This window comes from Cebus imitator, unplaced genomic scaffold (assembly GCF_001604975.1).
Source record: "Cebus imitator isolate Cc_AM_T3 unplaced genomic scaffold, Cebus_imitator-1.0 Scaffold108, whole genome shotgun sequence".
In the NCBI taxonomy this organism is placed as follows: Eukaryota; Metazoa; Chordata; class Mammalia; order Primates; family Cebidae; genus Cebus; species Cebus imitator.
Genome location: NW_016107423.1, coordinates 3,546,571 through 3,573,822, shown reverse-complemented (window position 1 = coordinate 3,573,822; position 27,252 = coordinate 3,546,571). Strand labels below are relative to the sequence as shown.

The 27,252-nt window shown below is 33.2% G+C and overlaps 1 protein-coding gene across 9 annotated transcripts in view; it reads right to left on the bottom strand.

Annotated features, from left to right (window-relative positions):
- NBEA (neurobeachin) overlaps window positions 1-27,252 on the bottom strand; it is a 707,023-nt gene that overhangs the window by 351,904 nt on the left and 327,867 nt on the right. For all 9 annotated transcript variants that reach the window (XM_017537954.2, XM_037741813.1, XM_017537951.2 and 6 more), the window contains 2 exons: window positions 26,600-26,661; window positions 3,719-3,783 (listed from right to left, as the gene is read on the bottom strand). In XM_017537954.2, the coding sequence (XP_017393443.1) occupies window positions 3,719-3,783; window positions 26,600-26,661 (127 nt within the window). The remainder of the gene's footprint in view (window positions 1-3,718; window positions 3,784-26,599; window positions 26,662-27,252) is intronic.

Genomic DNA, 27,252 nt, shown 5'->3' with positions numbered 1-27,252 from the left:
TCTTTTGGAAAAGTAACCCTTCCCCTTAAATTTAAACCTTATCCACCTACAGCAACCACTCTATCTTTCCCCTTCTTGGCAAAACTTCTTTAGGGAACTATTTGCTGTCTGTATTTTTCATTTCAGGCTAACTCTTCAACTCAAAGCAACCTGGTTTCTGTCCCTCTACTTTAGGTAAATCATCACTTTCTCAAAAAATACCTCTCTCAGTTACTTGCTCCCATAGTACCCTCTACTTGCCCTTCACATATTTATTAAACTTGCAGTTATTTAATCTAAGGCTGCTGCCCCCACTAGACTGTAAGCTCTAATAGGGCAGGACTTAGATTTACACCCAGATTCTTTAGCACACAGGTCCTCACTAGCATTAAGTTTGGATGAGATCACCATGACCTCCTTGTGGCTGAACCCAGCAGTCCCTTTAATACTAACTTAAAAATCCTCTTTTCGACTATACCTTCTTCCTTAAACATTCTATTCTCACCATTCTTTTCTTTAGTCTTTCAATAAATATTCATTTAACATGGCAAATAAATAAACATTTCATTAGCATGCTAGCTACATGCTAGGCATTATTCCAGAATATAGAGATATAACAGCAAATAAGACAATGAATAAAGACATAAGATCTTCAGGAAAATATATTTTAGCATGAGAAATGGATGTAAACAGGCAAACAGAGCAGATCATTTGGGATGATGTTATTAAGTGTTAAAACATGATTATGCCATGGGAGTGTAACAACTATATAAGATGGTCAGGGCAGCCTGTGTGAGGGTGGCATTTAAGTTGATTCCTCAAAGATGACCAGTCGTGTCAAGATGTGAGAGAAGAGGATTCCCAGCAGAAACATCCGGAAAAGCAGGGCCCCTGGTTCTCCACGCACTCTATTCATTCTCCCTAAGCATCACATCTGTATCCTTTTCTACAGTTTACCTGGAGACTCATAAGCCTAAATCTCCATGCCAGCTCTCTTTGGAGAGCTCGAGACTTGAATGCCTACATGCCTATTCATCATCACTGACACCACAAGCTCAGCGTAACTCAAAAGTGAAAAATTCTCACTCAACTCAAACCTCCCTTTCTGTACTATTTCAAGTAAACTATACTGATACTGTAACTATTAGTTACCAAAGCTGACATCAAAATATCCTGATTCCTTCTTTCCCCTCTTCCTTCCAATATATCGGCAATCATATTGACTTAATTTCCAAAAGATACATCAAATTTGTTCACTTCTTCCGTCCTCACAGCAACTATTAGTCAACGACACCATCTTCTTCAACAAGATTACTGAACCTCAGATTGGTATTGCTTCAAGTCTTGAGTCCCTGAAGCCCTCCACATTGCAAGCTATGCCTAAACATTTTCAGTTAATTCTCCTGCATCCTTTGCACAGCTTCATGGCATGACCTTTGCCAATGAACCGTGCCTCCATGCGGCTGGCATACAATATGCATTTAAATAGCTGCTGGTTGACTGAAAATAGCTTTCCAGCAACATGTCTCACTATTCTCTTGCCCGTGGTTCTTTGCATTATACAATTCCCTCTGTTAATAATTGTATTTTTACTTTTTTTCTCACTTGGCTATCTCTTGATAATCTCTAAAACAGCATTCCCTTTGGGTAAGTACTCTTTTTGAAAACCTTGATAATTCCACCACACAGTGGAATGCATCCCTCCAGACTAGGTAAAGTATTGTGTGGAATGATTGTATAATTACCTATACCACTTTTATCACAGTATCCTTGTATTATTGTATGTGTTTGTCTGTTTGCCTTTCTCCAAAAAACTGGAACCACTTATATCTTATTCCTAACTCTATTCCTGACTCTTGTAATTGTATTTGACATGTAGCGGGTGCTGAACAGACATTTGCTGCATTCATGCATACATGATTTGTTCTTATATATTTACAGCTTTCATGTTTGAATCCTTATTCCAAAATCATTTTAATTTGGAAGAACAAGTCCTGTGAAGAGTATAAACAGAAATTTAGGATAGCTCAGAGAACATAATGGAGGGAATTTCAGAGATTATTATAGATTAATTTTTTTTTAAAATGTGACTACTTCCTTCATTTCCAACCTTTCCTAATAGAAAACATATCCCAAATTCTGCCACTGACCGATAAAAGCATATCAGAAGCTTAAAATCTCGGGGGCCGGTTGGGGGGGTGGGTGTGGGAGAGACAGCAAGGGGTAGGGAGGGAGGGGTGGGTGGGGAAGGATAACATGGGGAGAAATGCCAGATATAGTTTGCACCTAAAGTAAAATAAATTAAAAAAAAATCTTGAATATAAAAAAAAATCTCTGATATTAGAAAATTCTCCACCTCCTTCCTTTTCTAAGCCTATTACTATAATCTTAATTTAAGTGCTTAGAGGCTCAATTCTGTTAACTGTTAGGAGGGTTACTGAATATACATATATATATGTATGTTACTTCACAGTTGAAATTAAAAAAGTTGTGGATATGTCACTGAGAGTTATTTCTAAAACTGAAATGACAATGATTAGCCTTAGCAAATAGTTTTTTTTTCTGTTTATGCATCACCTGAAAATGGATAATAATTATTACCAACTCTTATCAAAATGAAACTTTTTAAGAAATAGGGAGTGCTGTTATGTAAAATACTATTTGTGTTATAAAAGAAAACTGATATTTTCCTGCATCTTTGGTGTTTTGGTGAATGCAACACTTATTTTAAATTTTAGCTCTGTACTACTGGCTAACATGATTAGGTCACAAAATATCAAAATGAGAAATATAAAATAAATTGTTATAAAAACAGAAGATGTTTCTCAAAATATAATACAGTGATAGAATAAATAATACTAAGTAATATTTAATTTTTAAAAATTAGGTATCTATGCTATATAGAAATTAATTTTCAAGGATTATTCTTTCATGACTCCCCTTCCTGAAAACAATAAATTTTATATACAGTAAGCATTATTTCCTTATTAAACTAATTAAAGCTGGTTTCAAATACAAAATAAATAGGTCATTCCAAATAATCATCATATTCCAAAGAACGTACTATGTCATACAAGAAATTCAAGTTGTAAAGGATGCAGGTTTTGGGCTGATAGAAGCTATATATGTAAAATGGTGACAGTTACAGCTGTTTTAATGTGTCCAATGCCAATAAACGCTGCAAAAATAATAATTAACAACTATTTATCACAAAATGCTAAATATAACAATGGGTTCAAATGTAATTTTACTTATTGTTTTAGTAATAGAATATATAAATTTCTAACCAAGACAGATACATTTGCTATATTTAATATCCTTCACATTTTCAGTTGGATACCGAATGCATGACATGTTCAGATAAAACTGTTTCACATGGACTGATGAGAGGCTGAGGAGGTAAACACTGAGCACTGCTCTGAAAACAGATGGAGTGGCAGATGGGATTGCAGATTAGGTTCACTCGATCTGTGTAAAACAACTTTACTACTCTGTAAAATGTACTTCAAATCTCACAAAACCTTATAAAGTTTGTCCATTTATTTCATGCATGGCTTTTTCGTCAAAAATAAATGTTTTGCATTTTAAACTTTGTTAAAATTTAAGTACCTGTGTGATAAGTTATTTAACTAAAAGATATTTTCTTACACATTTTTGGAACAGATGGTAGAAAAGAGCAATTGCCCAGTGGAATAAAATGTACACTGACTAGTTGTCCAAAAACTGTAAAATTAATTACCTTCCTTCATTGATGAGTTCAATAAATGCAAGTCCTGCATTCTTCTGAATAGAGTTTTGCCATTCCTAAAAGGAGAAACCAAAACAAATGTGAGAAAAATGAACATTTAAATGAAAGTAACACCTGGTTTAAGAATCATGTTGATGTTGTTAATAACTTCCACATTATATTATTTCTAAATGTCTTTACAAGATTTTGTAACAAATATTATTTTGTAAAAAATCAAATTTTAATTTTATTACTTAGTTTAGAAGGTGCTTTTGATTCACCAGAAAATTTCAGGCTGGATGCAAACTGAGATGGAAAGTGAGACAGCAGGTATAGAGGGCTCTGAGCACTACGCTTCTTTCTAAAAGAGAGCAAATGACCAAACTAGAAGTATTTGGGATAGAAAACTTCAGCTCCTCATATAGAGATTTTACATTAAGATTATAAAATGAGTATTAGAAATATAAACTATTAGAAACATAAACATATTAAGTTGACTTGGAAGTGAAATGTTCTAGTTATATGTACATTCCAAATTACTTAATGTTAATTATTTAACACTAATTAGAAAAGTTACAAATAAAATTTTTTGAAAATTGTAAAAAAATATAGTAAACCTATGGCGAAATATGTAATAGATAACTATGTAATCTCTCTTTGCTAATTTAGATTAGAGTATATTTGTGAATTTGGCAGTTCTCAAGGTCAGGGTCATCATTATGAACGTAAGTGATAATGAAGTGTTTTCGATGAGAAAATCATATGCTTAGTTTATGCTCTTCCTAAAGCATATTTAGAATGTAGCTTACATACGTTTTTTGTTTTATTCTAGTGATTTCTAATTTTGGGGTTTTAAATATACATAGAGCTGGTAAATAGCAGTGTTTTGAATTGAAAATTATATCTCTTCTAATAGTTTTGTAAGTAAATACTCCACAAAGTTCCCTAATGCATTTTAATAAAAAAATATTTATTGACCAGTCATGGCACTCATCTACAGATTTATCCTGCAAGATTTTCCTCATAAGATATTGGTTGCACAGAGGTGATCAGCTGCCTTGGCTATGGGTTCAGCTTCATAAAAAACACAGTCTCTGTATCAAACCTTTACTCCTGATCACTTTCCCTTTAAAGGCATGGTACTCATTCTGAAAATAAATATGGTCCCCAAAAGTAGATACTTGTGTGTGTGTAAATAGTCTATGCTCTGAGTAAATGTATGATGAATTATAGAAGAACAATTCCTGAATCTCCCAAGGAGAGAAAATCAACAACTAGTGAAATGAGATATGGTAACTTGGAGATAGTGCAAGGCCACTGGGTTCTAGCTATCATAACCTTTAACTAAAATTTATCCAAATAACAATATTGCTATTCCATTGTACAGAACTTACTGAAACTTTCAAACCATTTCTGTATAAAACTATTACAGAATTGTTTCTTTTTCCAAATTTGTTTTTCTAAATTTCTTTTCCCAAATTTTTACAAAATTTAAAAACTCTTTAATATTCCCATTCTATATCCTATATTTATTGGAAATTAAGATCCCACTAGATTCTTACAGACAACTCGTCATTTTTTTGAGCTGGAGTCTTGCTCTGTCACCCAGGCTGGAGTGCAGTGACACAATCTCAGTTCACTGCAACCTCTGCCTCCTGGGTTCAAGCCAATTCTCCTGCCTCAGCCTCCCCAGTAGCTGGGACTACAGGTATATGCCACCACATTTGGCTTTTTTTTTTTTTTTTGTAGAGACGTGGTTTCACCATACTGGGCAGGCTGGTCTTGAACTCCTGACCTTGTGATCCACCCACGTCAGCCTCCCAAAATGCTGGGATTACAAGTGTAAGCCACTGGGCCTGGCCAGATAGCTTCTTAAAGAAGATTTTCTGTGACACTGTACACTAAGAGTCTTCAGTCACCATAAACTTCTAAAATGAATAAGATATTTCAATAAGATATTTCACAGAGTACACATTTAGGTATTACATGTGAGCATCCCAAATTATGCCTTGTCTAAAAAAAATCACAAAGTAAGGTGTTTTTTTTTTAATCAATTATCTTTGGATCAATCTAAAATTATATGGAATCTCCATATAGCCCATGAGATGTACTAATTTACAACCTTTGATGGAGGAACAGTAGAAGTAAGCCTGAGCTATGTTTAGGACATTAGAGTTTAAAGTTTGAGAAAGCCAATAAAAGTATACGATCATAAGACTTAATTCGATAAATCAGTCTTTTAGAAGAGTAATTTGTCAGTTTTGAGCAAGAGGAAATTGTAGGAGATTCTTTGTTAAGTGTCTTTCCACAAAAGAAATAATAGGAGTCTAAATAAGTATTTCAAATAGGGAATAAAAAATAAAAGATGTTACAAAGAAAAGATGCCTATATTAAATGAGAATCTGAACTTAAGAGCTGATGTAGAGAAATGAGATTAAAAAATTTTAAGTTTTCAATGTAGATGACTAGGATAATAGTAATATTATTATGAAAATACTGAAGAATACATTTTGGGGAAATCACAAACAATGTTGTATGAATTTGTTAAATTTACAGTGGCAATGGTATACCAAAAAAGAATGTGAAATTTGGAATTATTTACGTAGAAATATTGATTAAGGCATAACATTAGGCAAAAGTCTCCTAAAAATTATAAACAAAAAGAGGATCAAATATCTAGGCTAAGAAGGTACTCCTAGCCTGAAAAGAATTCACATTTTTAAGATTACAAAAAGAAACAATTGAAAGGGAGAGAAAAAAAAATCTATAAAAATTTAAGAACAGAAGCAGAATATTATAGCATTATTTTAAAGAAAACAATCCACATATACACACTGTCTCAGGAAAATACAAAGATAAAAGGATCCTTTAATCACAAACAATACTTTCAAAGTCATTACCTATGATCCTGTTGGCAACCTTATGTTAAAGACACAGACCAAACCAATATTAGAAAGGGATAATGGAAGTTGGAGGGAAGGGAATGAAACCCAAATAATGAGAGACAATGAAGCAACACCAAAAAATACTGTAGTAATACAATTGGGACACATGAAGATACTGTAGACATTAAAAAAGAGATGAAACTATCTCCCAGAAAATGGAACAAATAGATAATGAGGTGCAACCAAAAAGATAGAGATAGAAAACAAAGGAGACAAAGAAATTAGAGGATCTTTCCTTGGAAGGTCAGTATCTAATAAGTAGAAATTTTAGAAAGAGTGAATGAGAAATGCTGAAGACAAGAAATTATACAAGGAATTTCAAATATTTTCCAGGGTTTAATTATATAATTATATAATGTATAATATGACACATAATATACCCTAGCAAGGTATATCATCATTAAATTTTAGAACACCAGGGTTAAGGAAGAGGTTCACAGGAAAAAATAAAAGTTTAAATAAAGAATCAGGAATCTGTATGAGACTAGATTTCTCAACAGCAAAACCAAAAGATGGAAGAAAGTAAATCTTCTGTCTATCTTGCTCTCTAACTGTTCTGCTCGCCTGTCCTGATGTACATAGACATTAAATACTTTTCATTTAAAGTAACTTCACGTTGAAATATCACTTTTTCAATATAAGAGTTTCACATCAGCCAGTTTCAAATTATGAAGAACAGAATACTCAGAACAAACAATGCAGCCCAACTATCAGTAACATATGAAGATAGAATAATCATATTTTCGCACATGTTTAAAAATTTATCACTCACTCTTGTTCAAGAACCCACTGATGGAGGGCTCTGCCAAAATGAGAAAGTAAACAGGAGAAACAACTTTATGTTGTGCTAATCCCCGAATCTCAGGGGCTTAAAACATGAAAGTTTACTTCTTGCTCAAATTCTGTGTTCACTGTCTGTATTCTCCTCTACATCATTATTGGCGTCATCCTGGAAGTCATACTATATTGCCCGGCCGAGCGCGGTGGCTCACGCCTGTAATCCCAGCACTTTGCGAGGCCAAGGCGGGCGGATCACGAGGTCATGCAGCCACACTGGAGAAAAAGAGAATGGGTCTAAGCAAGCCCTGGCTCTTGCAGCTTCTAGCCTGAAGTAACACATGTCCCTTTTGCCCACATTCACTAGCCAGAGAAAGTCCTGTGACTAAGCCCAAGCTCACTGGAGCAGGGGAATGCATACTCACCAAAAGTGCTCAATAAGAGGGAAAGAACATGTGACAAACCCTAAACATAGTATAAGAAAAGAAATTTAAAAAGAGATAGACCCAGCCAGGCGTGGTGGCTCACGCCTGTAATCCCAGCACTTTGGGAGGCCAACGCGGGTGGATCACGAGGTCAAGATATCGAGACCATCCTGGCCAACATGGTGAAACCCCGTCTCTATTGAAAATACAAAAAAACTAGCTGGGTGTGGTGGCACGCGCCTGAAGTCCCAGCTACTCGGGAGGCTGAGGCAGGAGAATTGCTTGAACCCGGTAGGGGGAGGTTGCGGTGAGCCGAGGTCGTGCCACTGCACTCCAGCCTGGCGCCTGGTGACCAAGTGAGGTTCTGTCTCAAAAAAAAAAAAAAAAGATAGACTCATCTGAGAAATGTAGACTGACACAAGACAGAGACAATGGAAATTCTCCAAATAATTGTTAACGGAAGTACAGAAACAGAGTTAAGCAGAGGCTGACTGAATACTTAATGTGCACTAGAGTTTGAGTAGGTTTTCAGTTCTACTGGGAAGTTTAGGGGAAATTTAGTAATAAGCATCCAGAAAACATAGCCAACAAATAAAGAGCAAAGAGGCAATTCACTCTAAAAGAAAAGAGTTATCTCAGGAAAGAAATGGTGGATAGTTCAGCTACAGATGATACTTATAATAATGACTAGCTGAGAGTGGTGGTGGGTGCCTGTAGTCCCAGCTACTCGGGAGGCTGAGGCAGGAGAATCACTTGAACCTGGGAGATGGAGGTTGCAGTGAGCTGAGATCGTGCCATTGCACTTCAGAATGGGTGACAAAGCGAGACTCCGTCTCAAAAAAAAAAAAAAATTACTGACACACTGTAAAACTAGGATATAGCTATAGTGGGGAAATGCTGAGAAAAGTAGGAAGTTTCCCCCCTTATTTTTAGTAGGTGGTAGTGGCTGCATTGTAAGAATGACATGCTATATATAATAAATTTTAAAAATATTTAAAATTGAAAAACCAAGAACCTTGGTATAACACTGTTATTTCAAAAGTATAGTTTAATAATAAAGTAAACAAAAGAGTTGAAAGTGGTTGATTCTGACTAGTGGATCTCAGTTGTGAAGTAGAGGTCTGCTATTTGTTGGTTATGTGCCTTTAAACTTCATACAATAAATCTAAATTTTAAAAAAAAATTTTTTTTACAACAGTGTTAGTTTTACAGAACCATAAAGAGAGAGATTCTGTGATGAATCCGGAGAGACTTGTACTACAAGCAGGATAACAGACGGTCAAAAAGGAAAGAGATAACTTTATCAGACTACAGAGAGAGATTCTGAACACAAAAAACTTAGGAAAACATTCTTAATAAAAATGTATCACTGCAATGATATGTTTTCCCCTCAAGAATTGCTTTTGTCACACAAAATTTAGCCAGGCATGGTGGCACATGCCTGTAATCCGAGCTACTTGGGAGGCTGGGGCAGGAGAATTGCTTGAATCAGGAGGCAGAGGTTGCAGTGAGCCGAGATCACACCAGTGCACGCCAGTCCAGTCTGAGTGACAGAGCAAGACTCCGTCTCAGTCAGACACACACACACACACACACACACACACACACACACACCAGAATCGCTTTTCTCAAGGCAATGTAATTCCTGAATTTGTCCAATGACAATATAATACTGTTGAGCTGTATTTGTGTTCAACTGCCTAAAAGAAGAGTCAATATTAGAGAGGGACAGAGGATGGCAGAAGTCTTGTCGAAAGAATATTAAACCTTTTGTGACAGTGGGACTGTGTCACTTTCTCATTTGATGGTGGGACTGAGTGATGTTATTTTATTTTCCAAGGTTTTCATAAACTTATAATCATTAGAAAACTATCATTATTCCATTTATTTGCATGCCATTACATTGTCATTTTCATATTTCAGAAAAGTCAGGTATGATGAGGACACAAGAGAGGCCCTAAATGCTGTGGAGGGAAGTCTCATTGTACTGGGCTGGTAAGTGGGAAAGAGAAAGTGGTAACTAGAGTAAATAATCACAAAATGTTTTTTGATTAAAGCCAAGAAACAATAGGATAGGATGCTGAAAGACAGGTTTGAAGTTTCTGTGAAGTTTTTAAAATGAAGAGACTTAAATACATTGCAGACCATAATGAAAGGGTGAAGGGGAGATAGATTACAAGAGATGAAAGGTGAGGGAAATCCTGACGAATGCATAAAAGAATGATGTGTCTTCAAAAGGGGTAAGAACAGTTAATTCTTCAGAAAAAGAGTAAAAAGTGTGAAGTTTTCCTTTACTTGTTTATGTATAAAATAGTGTAGTTTTACTCATCAAGTCACCCAGATTTTAGTAGCATGATTGTAAACTTTACTTATTTCCCAGTAAATTGTAAACGCCTTGGTCTTATTTGTTGTGGTCTTTTTGAATTTAAGAGATATGTGGTTTTAAATTCTAATATAAGTTTAACTCAACACCTGCTACAGCCTGAGTAACATAAGTAATAATAAACATTATTAATTAGTGATCTATTGGGTCAACAGCAATTAACATACAATCCAGATATGAAACCCTGTGACCGGTAATGAGATCTCTTAAAATGATGCTATTACAGATGATCAAAACTAATGGAATATAGCGTTTCTTTAATACTATAGGAAAACAATCTAACTGGGTTCTCATTTTCTGTGAAGACATGAAAAAGTATTGCTAATTATGAAAAGAAGAAAGGATTTTTTTTCTTAATGTAAAGAAGATATTTTTTGTTCTCCCCTGTGCCCTGCAGAAAATTTAAGTCTTCTGTCTATCCTGTTCCCTGTCTTGCTCACCTGATGTAGGTAGGCATCAGATACTTTTATGTGATATAGGAATTTAAAGCAACTTTAAATTGAAATACCAATTTTTCAATATGGGAGTTTAACAACAGCTTGCTGAATAGTCCTTTTCATATGGCTCTATGACTTCAGTTTACTTTTTATGTGTTTTCATGTGCACATTTTAAGTACTGTATTTTTAAAGGAAGAGTCAGGTTTTAGTAATCTGTGATGACACTAGGGCCAGAAGAAATAGATGGTGCAATTGTCACAATGACTATACTACAGCAATAAGGAAACAATAGTTTAATTCTAAAGTTTAGTAACACTGGATGGCAAACACAGAAAAAATCCTTATGTATAAAAATGTTTAAATGTTATATTTCCTGGTGCATTTTTCCCCTAAGTTCTATTACTAGTTTGTTTGCCAGGAACGAATATTTTCTTTTCTGCCACGTACACTCATTAACATGATATGGCTGGGGCACAAGAGCAGTTATGCCGGCCTTGACCTAAGTAATAGCCAAAGTGGTTCCACCTAATATTAAGAGAGTATAATTCAGTTTTTGAAGGTTTTCAAAATTCATTATTTGCAACAATTTGCACAATTTCAATTTAGCAAGTCAATGTCTGTTAACTACATGAAAAACTATGAATTGTTATTAAAAATTTGTAAGGTCACAAAAATGTTACCAATTGTCTTGTGAAGAAAGTTTAAAGTTTTTGTTTATTCAAGTTGGGGTATGAGACATATAAGACCCAGGTAGGGAATATGCCCAGGATATATACCACATGTTCATCTCCCCTGGCGTTTGAGAGGGAAACAAAAAATTACAAAACAACCTCAAAGCTTGGTGTGGTGCCTCACACCCGTAATCCTAGCACTTTGGGAGGCCAAGACGGTTGGATCATGAGGTCAGGAGTTTCAGACCAGCCTCATCAACATGGTGAAACCCCGTCTCCACTAAAAATACAAAAATTAGCTGGGTATGGTGATGCACGCCTGTAATCCCAGCTACTCAGAAGGCTGAGGCAGAAGAATTGCTTGGACCCAGGAGGCAGGGGTTGCAGTGAGCCGAGATCATGGCACTGTACTCTAGCCTGGGTGACAGAGCAAAAACAAACAAACGAAAAAACAACAAAAAACCCTCGAGTAATCTAATTCAAAATGTTAAAGAATATAACAATAATAAAGTAAAATGAGAATCTGAAAGCCCAAGAGCATAGAACATTTGTGATTCTGGTGGGCAGCATGCGTTACAGTTTGTGTTACCCTTCTAACTCCTCCCTACTGTAGCCCACAAGGTGCTGCTTCAACAGAAGAGTTGGAGAATTAATGACTTTAGCCATACAAACAGGACTAAAGCTAGAAATTTTAAACATAAGTTTTTATCAGCTATTTTCTAGGATTTAGTATAAAACATATTGTGGGGTCTCATGAGATACCATCTAACACTAGTTAGAATGGCGATTATTAAAAAGTCAGGAAACAACAGATGCTGGAGAGAATGTGGAGAAATAGGAATGCTTTTATACTGTTGGTGGGAATGTAAATCACTGAAAGGCAGTGTGCCAATTCCTCAAGGATCTAGAACCAGAAATAACATTTGACCCAACAATCCCATTACTGGTATATAACCAAAGGATTATAAATCATTCTACTATAAAGACATGTGCACACGTATGTTTACTGCAGCACTGTTCACAACAGCAAAGACTTGGAACCAACCCAAATGTCCATCAATGATAGACTGGATAAAGAAAAAAGTGGCACATATATACCATGGAATACCATGCAGCCATAAAAAAGGATGAGTTCATGTCCTTTGCAGGGAAATGGATGGAACTGGAAACCATCATCCTCAGCAAACTAACACAGGAACAGAAAACCAAACATCCCATGTTCTCACTCATAAGTGGAAGTTGAACAATGAACATGGACACAGGGAGGGGAACTTCACACACTGAGGGGTATTGCGGGTGTGGAGCTAGGGGAGGGATAGAATTAGGAGAAATACCTAATGTAGTTGACAGGTTGATGGGTGCAGCAAACCACCATGGCACGTGTATGCCTACGTAACACAACTGCACGTTCTGCACATGTATCCCAGAACTTAAAGTAAAATTAAAAAAGAAACCAAATCCATATTGTGGGCTCTCATTGTTTTGGTCAATGAAGAAAGCCTAAGTTTATTTATTTCACCTACTTAAAAAATAACTAAATGAGAGACAGAAAAGGTACAATAAAATATTATTCACAAGATACAGTATATTTTACTCCTGAAAAATGTTAGGATTGCATGTGGTTTTTAAAGCATGTGTAACAATTTGTGAATGACAGTTGTAAAAGTGGAACAGATAATTTTTTTTTAACCATCTTTAGTTGAGAAGTCCAATCCCTTTACATCCTAGGTAGAAAACAGTACACAGTATTTAGGTGGTAAACAAAAATGCTTAAGTATAAGGAAAAAAACGGAATGAGAAGAAAAATGTGTCCTATAGGAAAAGTGTAACAAAGGACATCTTCTCCATTGGTTATCCTAAGCTACAAATGAATTTTTAGACCTGACTGCTATGGAAAAGTGCAATACTATGACAAGAATTCATGTTTATTATTGCCCTTTTCCATAGGAGTCAGGTCTAAAAATTTCTACTTCTATTGCCCTTTTCCACAGCAGTAAGGTCCACGAATTTATGCAGGCAACGTAATCAATCTTAAAGCATTTAAAAGAAATAGTTTTAAAACCCTGAAAATAGGAAATGGGATAAATCCTATATCATCTTCTCATCATCACTTAATATTACTTTCATTAATCATGAAACATTGCCTCTGAAATGAAATTATTTCTATTTGTAGTACTTTATTATACATGTGTGTGTGAAGTGATACACATGGTTCTGAATTTTTGGTGAGTAATAAATTTGGTTAGGCAATGATTATATTCTTTTTTCTTTTACACTGATGCACTTTCTTTTATAATTTCAAAAAATATTTTCCTTTTTTTTTTCTTTTTTGTTGAGACAGAGTCTTGCTTTGTCACCCAGGCTGGTGTGCAGTGCTCGATCTCGGCTCACTGAAACCTCTGCCTCCCAGGTTCAAGTAATTCTCCTGCCTCAGTCTCCTGAGTAGCTGAGCTGGGATTACAGAGGTACACCACTATGCCTGGCTAATTTCAAAAAATATTTCTTAAGTGCATGTTACTATGGAACCGATTCCAAGAGCTTCAAAAAATAATTGAACAAAATATTGAAAGGAGAGATAGACAAAACTTCGTGACAAGATAGCATAGAGAAGAAACAATATTTGTGTGTTGTGAATGCGGAGGTATAAGCTACCTTGAAAGTTAAAAAATGGGATACAGGTGGACATAGATGACAACTTTAGTCCTTGTCCTAGCACTGTAACCATCTTCTCTGACAAATACAAAGATGTAGAGAATTTGTTTAAAACAAAGCACACAGATACATGAGAATACATGCAAAGGGATAAGAAAAATTTACTGTCATTTCATCAACAACAAGCTCTTGGCAATGGTATATTTTTAAAATCTTATCTTTAAAAATGAGACTTATTTTAAAGGAAAAGGGTATATTTTTAAAGTCTTATCTTACAAATTATTCCAGAAAGTTTTATTGCCATTTGAGAAAACAGACCTACATACACACATATTCACTTTTCTGCTGGGAAAAAAAAAAAAAAAAAAGAACAATCTTTTATTTTCATGGGGAAACATACATAACTTTGGGTTTGAATGGCTGCAGAGAGCTGCCACGTCTTTAGATAGTTTTGTCACAATTTTTAACTCTGCAACATAGATGCATAAAATTTCCTCAAGATGAAGGACTTTTTCAAGGGACTGGATCTCATGCTAAGGATCCTTTGAAACTAAACACTTTGAAGACAAATAAGTTCCAGAAGGATGACGATGAAATCCCTATGTTCTCTTCATAATTGTTTTATGGTAGTTAGATGGACTAGTTGAAGAAATCTCAGATCCAAAACATAATTCTCCCCATCAGTTTCTCTTCATCTATGTCAACTCACTGTACATTTTTCATTCCCTTTTTTGTATACAATTAAATAAACCAATTTAAAGTCCTTAGAGATTCAATCCATCTTAAAAGTTTTTAAAATATGAAAATATAAAACAAATTACAAGGGAAAAATGGGGGAGTAAATTGAGATCTTAAGTCTTTTGAGAATTCCATAATTCCAGAACTGATTTTATATTTCTGATATCTTTAATGTCTATTTATCATTATCTGTCACTAAAAGACATAGGTATGTTCCTTAAAATTTTCAAAGAGAATGTTCATTGTAACTGACATGCTTAGAAATTCTGCACAATAATAAGCTGAAAAAGTCAGTAAGTATAAGGACTGAAGTGAAAAAAATACTATGTAGGGTGAGATGCATATATATTTTCATTAATTATATATATTTTACATACATTGAAAAAACTCTCATCTCTGTAGAGTTTTACATACATTTTACATACATCTCTGTAAAGATGAGAGTTTTTTCAATGTATGTAAAATATATATAATTAATGAAAATATATATGCAAAGTATTTAAAGTACCATTTATTTCATTTTTTAAATTGTACTTTAGGTTCTAGGGTACACGTGCAGATCATGCAGGACTGTTGCATAGGTACATACACGGCAACGTGGTTTGTTGCCCCCATCCCCCCCTCACCTATATCTGGCATTTCTCCCCACCCAACCTCCCCACCCTCCTATTGTCCCTCCCCTGGCCCACACAACAGACCCCAGTGTGTGATACTACTCTCCCTGTGTCCATGTGTTCTCATTGTTCAGCACTTGCCTATGAGTGAGAACATGCAGTGTTTGTTTTTCTGTTCTTGTGTCAGTTTGCTGAGAATGATGGTTTCCAGATTCATCCATGTCCCTACAAAGGACACAAACTCATTGTTTTTTATAGCTGCATAGTATTCCATGGTGTATATGTGCCACATTTTCATTTCTTATGTTTATGAAGATCTTACTAAATGTATTATAGGAAAAATTGAATGTAAGGAATGAATAATCAATGATAATTCAAAGAGAAGATTTCCGATATGAAAGTCAACCATAAAAAGCCCATTAGGAAATACTGAAATGTATTTAATTGATTACTCAAGGAAAAGTTGATGTATCCTATGAACATAAAGAGATTTCCCAAGAATTTAGGTGATCACTGAATTATGTTCAAAACTTTGACACATCTTATTATTATAAAATGAATATGAGTATGTACTTGTATTTGTGTTTATTATTTAAAAAAGTAGATTTACAAGATAATTTTTTTAAAAAGGACATATGCTATGAGTATACACAACACACACACATATATATATATATATATACACACTAGGTTTGGGTTGTTAAAAAGTTAGTTTCTCACATTCAAATGTGTGGTTTAAGATTTAGAACTAGGTACTAAGCTATATTAAATATTTTGTATTTATTCATAAATGATCAGGCAGCAACAGGTGTGGAAGCCAGTATAAGAGCTTTAGTGTTGTAGAGAAATTTAGAGATCATAATTGTTAACTAAGTACAAGAATCTCTGACACATAATTAGCTGACCTTTGAAGACCTACTATATTTCAGGCCCCTGAAACAGCTTCTTGTACTTTTGGAGTACATTAAAATTAAAAAAAAAAGAAAAGCTCACACACACACACACACACACACACACGGACACATATACACCTATTTATCTATGTATATGTATATATAGGTATATGTGTGTGTGCGTATATGTATATATATAGGTATACTGTGTGTGTGTATATAGGTGTATATATAGTCACATATGGTTATTACAAGCACTTTAAATCTGGCTACTATGAACTGAGCTGTATTCTAATTATAAAATATACATTTGATTTTGAAGACAGTATAAAACAATTACATATATATAATCATTGATTATAATGAGATGTTCTACATTCCTATTGATTTTTTATATTGATAATCAATAACATCTCATTGATTATGCATTCTCATTGATATTCTTATATTGATAATAACATCTCATATTGATAAGCAATAACATAGATGTTATACATTCTCATTGATATTTATATATTGATAATCAATAACATCTCGTTGATTACTTTGATATTGATTACATGCTGAAATGATAGTTGAGTTAAAATACATTATTAAATAATCTCATCGCTTTTTACTTTATTAAATGTGGTCATTAGAAAACTTAAAATTATATGAGTTCACATTATATTTCTATTAGACATTACTGATTTAGAGTGTCACTCATGAAAAGCAATTATAAGAAATGTTATAATACCAACTTTTTCTTATACTGATAACAAGAAAAAAATAGATTACCTACAGACATACTCTGAAAGGGCACATAGTATATGGTTAGTAGCAACTACTCATGGATGGTGAGAATATGAGGTAAAGTAGGAATATTTTTTAACTTTAAATATTCTAAAATTTTTTAAAAATGTGTAGGAACAACTTTGCATTAAAAATCACCTTGGGTATGTATAATGAATTGATTGGCACAAGTGTGCCAATACTACTTAATGGGGAAAGAACAGTCTCTATGGCAAATGGTACAGGAAAACCAGATATCCAAAAGAAAAAGATTAAAGTTGATTCTACCACATACAACATTATATATATCTGGAAAACCAGATATCCAAAAGGAAAAGATTAAAGTTGAATTTACCATATACAACATTCAAGAACTAACTCTAAATGGATGAAAGGTCTAAATTTAAGAGATAAAGCTATAAAACTTATAAGAAGATATAAGAGCAAATCTGCATGAGCTTACATTGAGCCATGGTTGCATAAATCAGATACCAAAAGTATAGACAACAACAATAAAAAATAAATAGAACATTATTAAAATTAAAAACTTTTGTATATCTAAGGACACTATTGAGGAAATAAAAGACAATCCATATAACAGTGAGAAAATGTTTGCACATGATTTATCTAATTAGGGTTTAATATCCAGATTATATAAAGAATATCTAAAATTCAACAACAAAAAAAACAAATAAAATAATGGGCGGCCACGCGCAGTGGCTCACACCTGTAATCTCAGCACTTTGGGAAGCCAAGGTGGGTGGATCACCTGAGGTCAAGAGTTCAAGACCAGCCTGACTAACATGACGAAACCCTGTCTCTATTAAAACATTACAAAAACTAGCCGGGTATGGTGGCATGCAGTAATCCCAGCTACTTGAGAGGCTGAGGCAGAGAGAATGGCTTGAAGCTGGGAGGCGGAGATTGCAGTGAGATGAGATCATGCCACTGCACTCCAGCCTGGGCAACAGAGCAAGATTCTGTCTGAAAAAAGAAAAATAAAGGTAAAGGACTTTAATAGACATTGCTCCAAGAAAGAAAAGAAAGTTGTACAAATGGCCAGTGTGTGCACAAAAAGATGTTCAACATCATTAGTTATTAAGAAAATACAAATCAACCATAATGTGATACCACTTCATATTCAGTGGGATGGCTATAATTTTTAAAAATGACAAAATTTAACAAATGCTGGAGAGGATGTGAAATTGGAACCCTAGTTCATTCTTCACAGTACTGTAAAATGCTTTTTAAAGGCACTGTAAAAAAGAGTTAGGTGGTTCCTCAAAAAGTTAAACAGAATTATCACATGACCCAGTAATTCCAGTCCTGGGTATATGCCCAAAAGAACTGAAAACAGGGAGGGACTCAAACAGATCTTGTATGACAACGTTGACAGCAGCATTATTTATCATAATGTTCAAAGGTAGAAACAACAGAAGTGTTCATGAAAAGATGGATGGATAAACCAAATGTGGTACTATACATAAAATGAGATATTATGCTAGTACAAAAAGTAATGAAGTTCTAATTTATGTTACAACATGGACAAACCTTGAAAACATTACATTAAGAAACGAGACAGGCAAATAGAATAACTATTGTATAATTCCACTCGTTAAAACATCTATAAGAGGCACATTCATAGAGAGGAAAAGTACATTAGAGATACCTATGGCTGGTGGAGGGACATGAATAATTATTTCCTTAATGGGTAGAGAGTTTTTGTTTGGGATATTGAAAATTTTTGGATATAAATACAGTTGACTCTTGAACAGCACAGGTTTGAATTGCATGAATCCATGAACTGCATGAATTCATGAACTGATATGTGAATTTTCTTCCACCTCTGCCATCCTTGAGACAGAAAAACAGCCCCTCTTCTTCCCCCTCAACCTCACATGTGATGATGAGGGTGGAGACCTTTATAATCATAATCATCCACTTCCATTTAATGTAAATATTTTATCTTTCTTATGATTTTAATAACATTTTATTTTCTCTAGCTTCTTTTATTATAAGATTACAGTGTATAACACAAATAACATAGAAAACAGGTGTTAACTGACTGCTTATGTTATTGGTAAGGCTTCCGGTAACTAGCACTAAGCTATTAGTAGTTAAGTTTTGGGGGAGTAAAAAGTTATATGACTGTGTAGGGGATTGACCTCCCTAACCTTCACATTGTAGTGTTGATGGCTGCATAACATTGTGAATTTAATTAATGCCACTGAACGGTATACTTAAAATGGTAAAAATGGCATATTTTATGTTTTATGTATTTTACTACAATAAAAATAAACAACAAATTACCTTAGCTACTATATTTTCTATTCATAAAATAACTTAATATGTCTTTAATAACTACATATACTATGTGCTGGATATTTATACTAGGAGTGGAAGACACAGTGGTAAGCACAACAGAAGGCAATAGAAAAGCATTCTTAGTATGGTGTAAATTTGTAGCATAATTGAAATGAATAATATCCATAAAAAATTTCAGATCTTAAAAGACTTCAAAGTTCTGTGTCATCCTTAAGTAGTCTTTTCCTTTGGATTGTTGTAAATAAACAATGCATGCTTTAACATGCTCTTCATAAATGTTAATTAAATATATTGAGACTATATAATACTATTTTCTCCATTGGCTGAATATAATTCTTCATAAACAAAGGAAATATTAGAAATGCAGCTTATTCTAACAGAAACTGCAATGTGGTGGATAAAGAAAATCATACCTTAATCATATATAAGAGCATCCAATCAATGCATATAAACAGGTACCTATATTTACCATCTAGATTTATGCACTCAGATGCCAAGGGAATAATGGGGAGATTAGAACCATATAATAATAATCTAGAAAGGCTTCATGAAATAAAAGAATTTGAAATAATTGAGAAGATAGGAGGTACAGGAACAACCATGTTGGTTTTATTAATACTTGGAATAAAATTGTACTGAGTTACAAATGAACACATGTAAAAAATAGAGAATGATGAGTAATGTTTATCATCTAGTTGACAGTACTACACTAATATCAATTTCCTGGTTTTATACTCTACTACAGTTATATATAAGATGTTACTATTGGAGGAAGCTGGGGGAAGGGTACATGGGACTCTGTGTGCTATTTTTGCAACTTCCTGTGAGTTTCTAATTATTTAAACAACAAAACCACAGAAAAAATGATCGTGAGGAAATATACAATGCAACAAAAAAAGAGGACACAGAAAACTACTTATTACATGATAGTTAATAACAACACAGTATACTGAAATATGTGTAAGACAAAAATGAAGAAAATCTACCCCCAAAAGAGGGAATGTATACTACAGGTAAATCTGTGAAATATATATGTGTGTGTGTGTGTGTGTGTGTGTGTGTGCGCGCGTGCGTTTATAGTTTTCACGATTTTTCAAACTTGTAATTTGTCTGAAGAACTTATTATACAAAGTAGATATAGAAAAATAAATATTAAAAAAATACGCCAAAAATAACGGAGAGAAAGGGAAATGTGAATTTTGAGGCAAAATATGGAAAGAAGTTTTAGGTCAGGGAGGTGAGCTTACTGTCAGGGATTCATGGATTCAGAATATTCTACATTCCTTATCTTCTTTCATAGACATTAAACATTCCTAAAAATGATCCTGCAGGTGGCCTAAGCTTACTGATTTATTTTTCCCTCAATTGTATTAGAATTATGAGACGTTGGATATGAGAAAGAAAAGACTGTTGTTCCTCTTTTTTTATTTTATCATTTCTAACAGATGAGGTGAGAACTTTTTGTTTATTCATAAATTTTTACAACTAGAATTTTAGCGGATATGTGTTCAGTTGTTATATACAAGTGTTATATAATGTCTATTGTATGTATTACAGGTAGCTTAGAAAAAGTATTTTATAACATAAAGAGACTGACTCAAAATTTCTTATACCTGCTCACTTCTCTAAAAGTTAAAAAAAAAAAGAATCCAACAATAAAATACCTCATGGAAATAATCAAAAGTAATTTGAACTATATGCTTTTCAAATCTTTGATTAAATTTTCATCCAGGAATGGTATAAGTAATTGAATATATAACAGAGACAGAAAGTCTGTCTTCCTGTTGCAATCTGTTCTGTACTGATTCTTCCCAAGATACATGAAATAGAAATTTTCCAATTATTTTCTATTGATACTCTTCTCCTTTAAAGTGTCTACATTTTTAGTATATAACTTTCTCCACATTCTCTAATAATTTTACATTTTTATTATTATCTGAGTTATAATCTTTATGCTTCACTGTATTTTCATCTTCCTATTTAATTTTTATTTATACTTTAGGACATATTACAAACGTTTATGGCAAGAAATATTATATAACATAGCCACTCCAAAAAAAAAAAATGCCCAAATTTGCCCCCTTTAACTTGGAAATGACACTATACTACAGATAAGAGGGGGGATCACCCACCATCTAGAGAAAAAGGCAGGGATTTCTTAGATATTAGAAAATGAAAAAGTGGCTCTTCTAAAAGACAGAATCTATAGTCAATGATCATGAACTATCCAATACTTTAAAAAAAAAGTTAGATATTTCTTAATAGCCTTAATTCTATCCTATTAACACACTACAATAGTTTATATTAAAAATACTCTTGAGGAAGGAAGTATTGGATTATACATTGCCTGGAAATGGGTAAGAACCTAGGTAAACAAATAGGTAAACAAATACACAATTGTCTTCCTACTTATTTATGATGTTTTTTCAATTTTCTATTTTTTTAAAAAAATTACTCTTGCTATCCCTTGACTATAATCACATACAGCTACTTAATTTCTGATGTGCTATAAATGCGGCTGGTAATTGGCTTGAGCATGTAACACAAGCTTGTCTAACTTGCAGCCAATGGGCTGCAGGTAGCCCAGGACAGCTCTGAATGCGGTCCAACACAAACATTTAAAAATATTATGAGACTTTTTTTTTAAAGTTCATCAGCTATCATTAGTGTTAGTGTATTTTATGTGTGGCCCAAGACAATTCTTCTTCCAATGTGGCCCAGGGAAGCCAAAAGATTAGACACTGCTGAACAGACTCAGACCTCAGGTTTCTGAAGAAACAGAGTTCAGCCTGTTTCTTTAGCCCAATTCTCCTTCTCTGCTTATGCTGAATAGAAAAACCTTCCACCTTCAGGGCTCATCTTAGTTCATATCAATAAACCTTTCCATGACAATCTTCTTGTTGGTATATAAGATCCATCTACTGAACCACATAAAGGTAATTGCTCATTTATATTCAATTTTAAGTATCAGGTCATAATTTTTTATTGATTTTAAATTCAGCTGCAAAACTGGCAAGTTTCACAGATACCACTTGTGAGAAATGGAACGATGTGTAAGTCTTTAGTAACCCATTAAAATGTTTAAAATACATAGTCACTAAATAACTACCAAATTAAATGTGACATAATTTTATCATGATAATTAGAATTTCATAATATTTTCAAAGACACTGGGAAAAAAGCATCTAATCCATCCCTGGTTTTCTTATATTTGAAATCTTCTTACTATACACACCAAAAATCCTTTCAATATTGAGTATTTATAATCAGTATTCTTTAATAGGCTTCTGTATTCTCTTATCTATGGTCTTTGTATTTCAACCTCAGGTTTATTGTATTTAGCAGAAGAAAAGTATATTTTTCTCCTTTGTACTATTTGACTAAACTATATCAAACTGGAAAAAAAATAAAAAATGTAAATGTTCAAAGGCCAAATCATTTAAAAAAAAATAAGATTGTTCTTTAGTTGTGGTTCTTTCATAAGTGTTGTCTTTAGAAGTCCTGGGTTAACGCTTTGATCACATCAGTGAAGTCACTAAAATTCTTTATATTTAAGTATATGAGGTATTTAGAAAAAAGTGAATTTAAACAAACCACAAGATAATTCATGTTAGTGACTTCATCCACATATACCTAACTAAGACTTGCAGGCCTATTACTTTATATTGCTTAAACATCTTTAGGTTTTCAGTGAGAATAGAAATGATTTGTTAAGCATACATCTGCTTAATCATTGCTTCCAGTCAGAAAGCACTTAAGTACTAAGAATTTTTTAAATGTACAGTTTCTCAACGTATAAAATGTTTTCTATTGACAGATAAGGCACAGAAAAATGCATGTGACATCTGCTAAGCTTTACTTATAAAAACTTAAAGAAATCCTATGGGATAACATCAGTCCACTTTTCCTGGAGTATATCTTACGGAGATTTCCTTAAAAAAATCTGGAAGTAATTAGGAACTATTATAGTGCCTAAAGAAGTTTACTTAAAAACTAAATCTGCTATTCATCAAGAGCACAATACAGTAAAAATAATGTAATTAACAAATAAGTACACACAGAGAATAAGCACTTCAACCACATCTAATTGTAAAACCTTTTTTAAAAATCTGATAGAAGACAGTATCAGATCTGTGATATGCTGAAGAACCTGTAGAAGAACAAGACATTGTATTCCCTAATTAAGCACTGATTTGATATTGACGTTTTTACTTCAGTTCATTTCACTTCAAAGTGATATGAAAACAATTTTTTATATGCTACTAACAGAAACTTTAATACAAATTAAAAGTGAAGCAGACTAAATAGTTTATTCTTAAATTATATTTGTATCATAAGATCTATATCAGAAAAAAATCCAGAATACTGTCAAAAATGTTCTGGGTATTTGTGGGATGATAAATATAACATAATGATAATACTAACAGCTTATTCTAAGACTTAAATACATCTGCCAAGAAGATGTAAAATTACACTGGGGGGTAGACTGGATGGTATATCCCTTGGAGTTTAAAAGTTGGCCCATATGAACTGAATTATCCTTGACAAGTACCTTCAGACACTTGTAATATGATCTCATGTAAATTTAGACCATATTTTGGGCACAAACTATTAGCAACAGTAAGTTTATTCAGGGGCTCAGATAAGACAGAAAAGCTAATATACTTAATAATATGTAGTTGCTAACAGGAAATTTCCGAAATGAAAATCAGAAGCATAAAAATAAAAGCCATCTAATGTGTTGTAGCAAAGAAAAACAAAATCCAATAAAAAACCCAATATTGCATTTTTCTTTCCTTTTTTAATTCTTAGCTGCCTAGTCTCTAAGCCTCTCAGAAAAATTTATCTTTCAATGGTTTATCTAAATTTGAAAAAAGAAAAGCATATTTTATGCAAATAAATACAATAAAAATTCTAGTTACAGAATTCTAACTTATTCTAACCAACATTAAATCACAATATTAAAGATCTTAGTTGGATTTCTCACTGTAGAAAAAATATATAGAGAGCATATCAAGAAAGTAACTTAGAGTTACTCATTCAGATTTTAAAGTATTTTTATTAGTATTAACACTTATAAAGCTCATCATAATAACATGGAGCTTTCAACACTTACAAAGGGCTGTCTGTAAAGTAAAACAAAAAGAACTCAGAACTCTGCAGCTTTCAAGATTCATCAGGATTACCTACAGCATTGGCACAAAGACTGCCCACAGAACTGTGCTAATTCTACAGGGACTGTGCTTCATTCTACAAGAGATGCATTAAGGGCTGTAGAAGAACTCTGCTTTGGAGACAGCCATGCCAAGCAATCTCCACAGCATCATTAACTGCATTTATTTCTCTTTTCAGAGGTATGCCACTGCTATGTTGCCCCGGGTGAAAACAGAATATAAATTACCTTGAATTTGAGTAGTATAGAGAAATGGCACATTATTTTAAGAAACTTTGAAGACATGTCCATTTTTTGGTATGTGTGTTCTTACAACTAAAGGCATGATTTTAAACATTCATGAAGCAATTAATGACCTACAAAGTTTATAAGCTTAATTTCACAGTAAAATGGTAATCTTCTTCCACCTGAATAAAGGAGGATTATTTGTTTCATTAAAAATATTTAGTGGAAAGCAATATTTCAGTTAAGCAGAAAATAACAAAAACAATTGGGAGCTATTTTAAAGAATAAGCATATATTTTTAAGTTACTTAAATAAGGTACATTTAATCAAATAAACACTTGAAATATTTAAAAACACTGAATTATTTTAAAAATTCAACTTAAAAGTCAAATTGAGAGGCATGTTTACAATATTGCTTTGCTGAAACATTGAAAGAAAGTGCACTGCATAGAGAGCTTAAATTTCTCACTCTTCCTTTCAATCAATATCTGAGGCAAAGTTTCATCTCTAGGGCCCTTAATGGCAGGAATTCCTGGAGCCAGCAAATGAGTAATGTTAAACCTATGATTAGATGATGAGGCCATCAAAGACACCAGATCTTAATGCTACATTCCTCTTTATTTCTCTGAACTGCAGTGAAACACAGGGCTACGAAGGAAGAAATTCTAAGCCATTTTTCCATAACAGCATTTTACAGAGCTGTGTATCATCATGAATCGAAAAGGTCCAGATAGTCTCTCGAACTCAGGACTTCAACAGTAGGTGACAAAATTTTCAAATGCCCTGCAGATGACCTCCTGCCAGGGATATTGTTTTCTTTAACCTCTTCCTTATCAATAATGTTTTTGGCTATAAAGGGGAAAATGGGCCTAATGATTTTCCTAGGAATATATTCTTGAAGAAAGTAAACCTGAAAACTGAAAATCAATTGGTAAGTTGTTTGTTTGTTTTCTTCAGTTTTGCTGATGTTTTAGAGGATCACTTGAATTCATATTGTTGTTTGTTTGCGAGTTAGCCGTGGCTTTAGGCAAATCTCAGGCCAGTAATTAGGAATAGCTTAGATGTATGTTTCTTTCTATCTATCGGGGAAACTACGAATAAAGGTAATAACTGCTTATTACAAACACACACAAGCTCTTTTTTCAGTCTGATACTATAAAATATTTAACACTAATATGATAATCAGGATAATCAGGATTGCTAGGAGACTTGATAGAGCTGGTGAGAAGAAAGGTCAATAGGTTCCTATTTAAGTAATCAGAAAATGTTTACCTTTATTTTCAGTTTCCTGTAATTGTCAAGAAGAAACAATACCCAACAATTACCATTTATCTGTGATTCTGACTATTAAAGATAAACAGCTAAAGTAGATTTTTAGAATTTATACTGACATATACAAATTAGACTTAAAAAAGGGAAAGCGGGAAAGTCTTACATCAAAAACCATTTACTAATAAGCTGTATCATATACTTTGGGTATGGAATGAAAAAATGTATTTTTCATTATCTCAAATATAGAGAAGATGAAACAATGTAATTAATAATATATTTCAAAATTATAAATCACAATGTTTATATATATGTATTATATGTATACGGTAGGAAACAATGGAAGAATCGAAAGGGTAGGAGAATAATACTGCTAAAAAGAGTAAAAGAAGGGAGAGAAAGAATAAGTCAATATTTTACAGGGTAAGATCATCTATATACTAATATAACTCAACATAAATTATTTTCTATATCTAAGGGATAATGGAAGTTTTAAAAAATATATAAACATACACATATATATGCGCATACTTCTTATTATCAGTCACAAAAATCCTCATATAGTAATGTAATTGAGTGAATGAGATTTTGTACCTGAGAACAAAGCAGCATAACAAGCTCAACCACAGATGTGCTGGACTTCATACAAACAAGGCCTACAATAAAGAAAGGTTAAAACAAAATGAAATTACAAAGGTAGAAATCATCATTATGAGTTAATTCATTATATAATTTTAATTTATTAAAAAAAAAACTTTCTTTTAAATAGAATTCCTAAGGTAAACTGAATGAAAATGTTTACCTAGCATACATTTTTAACAATAGTTTAAAATTATTCAGACATAAAAGACGATGTGAAAATACTCAAAAACTGGCTTCATGCTTTGGTTGTTTATTTTGTTGAGGCATTTCTTACATCTAAACAAGGTGGGGAAGGTTATTGAAATTGATGAACTAGGTAGAGCTGCTATTACTCCAATTGCATTTGTTATACGGTTGTCTCCTGGAGCAGAGAACAATAATCATTGAAGATCTGCCTAAATTTTGTTCCAAAAGGCAAAATTAGTTTACAAATAGGTAATTCCCATAGCTTATCAATTAATAAATGATTTTATAAATAATAAAAAAGAATGTATGATTAACACATCAAGCAATGCTTATGAAATATTTTACTGTTATGCTTCCAATCTCCCCAAATAGATAGCAAAAGAAAAAAAAATTGAATGTAATAAAGTCTATGTATTAAT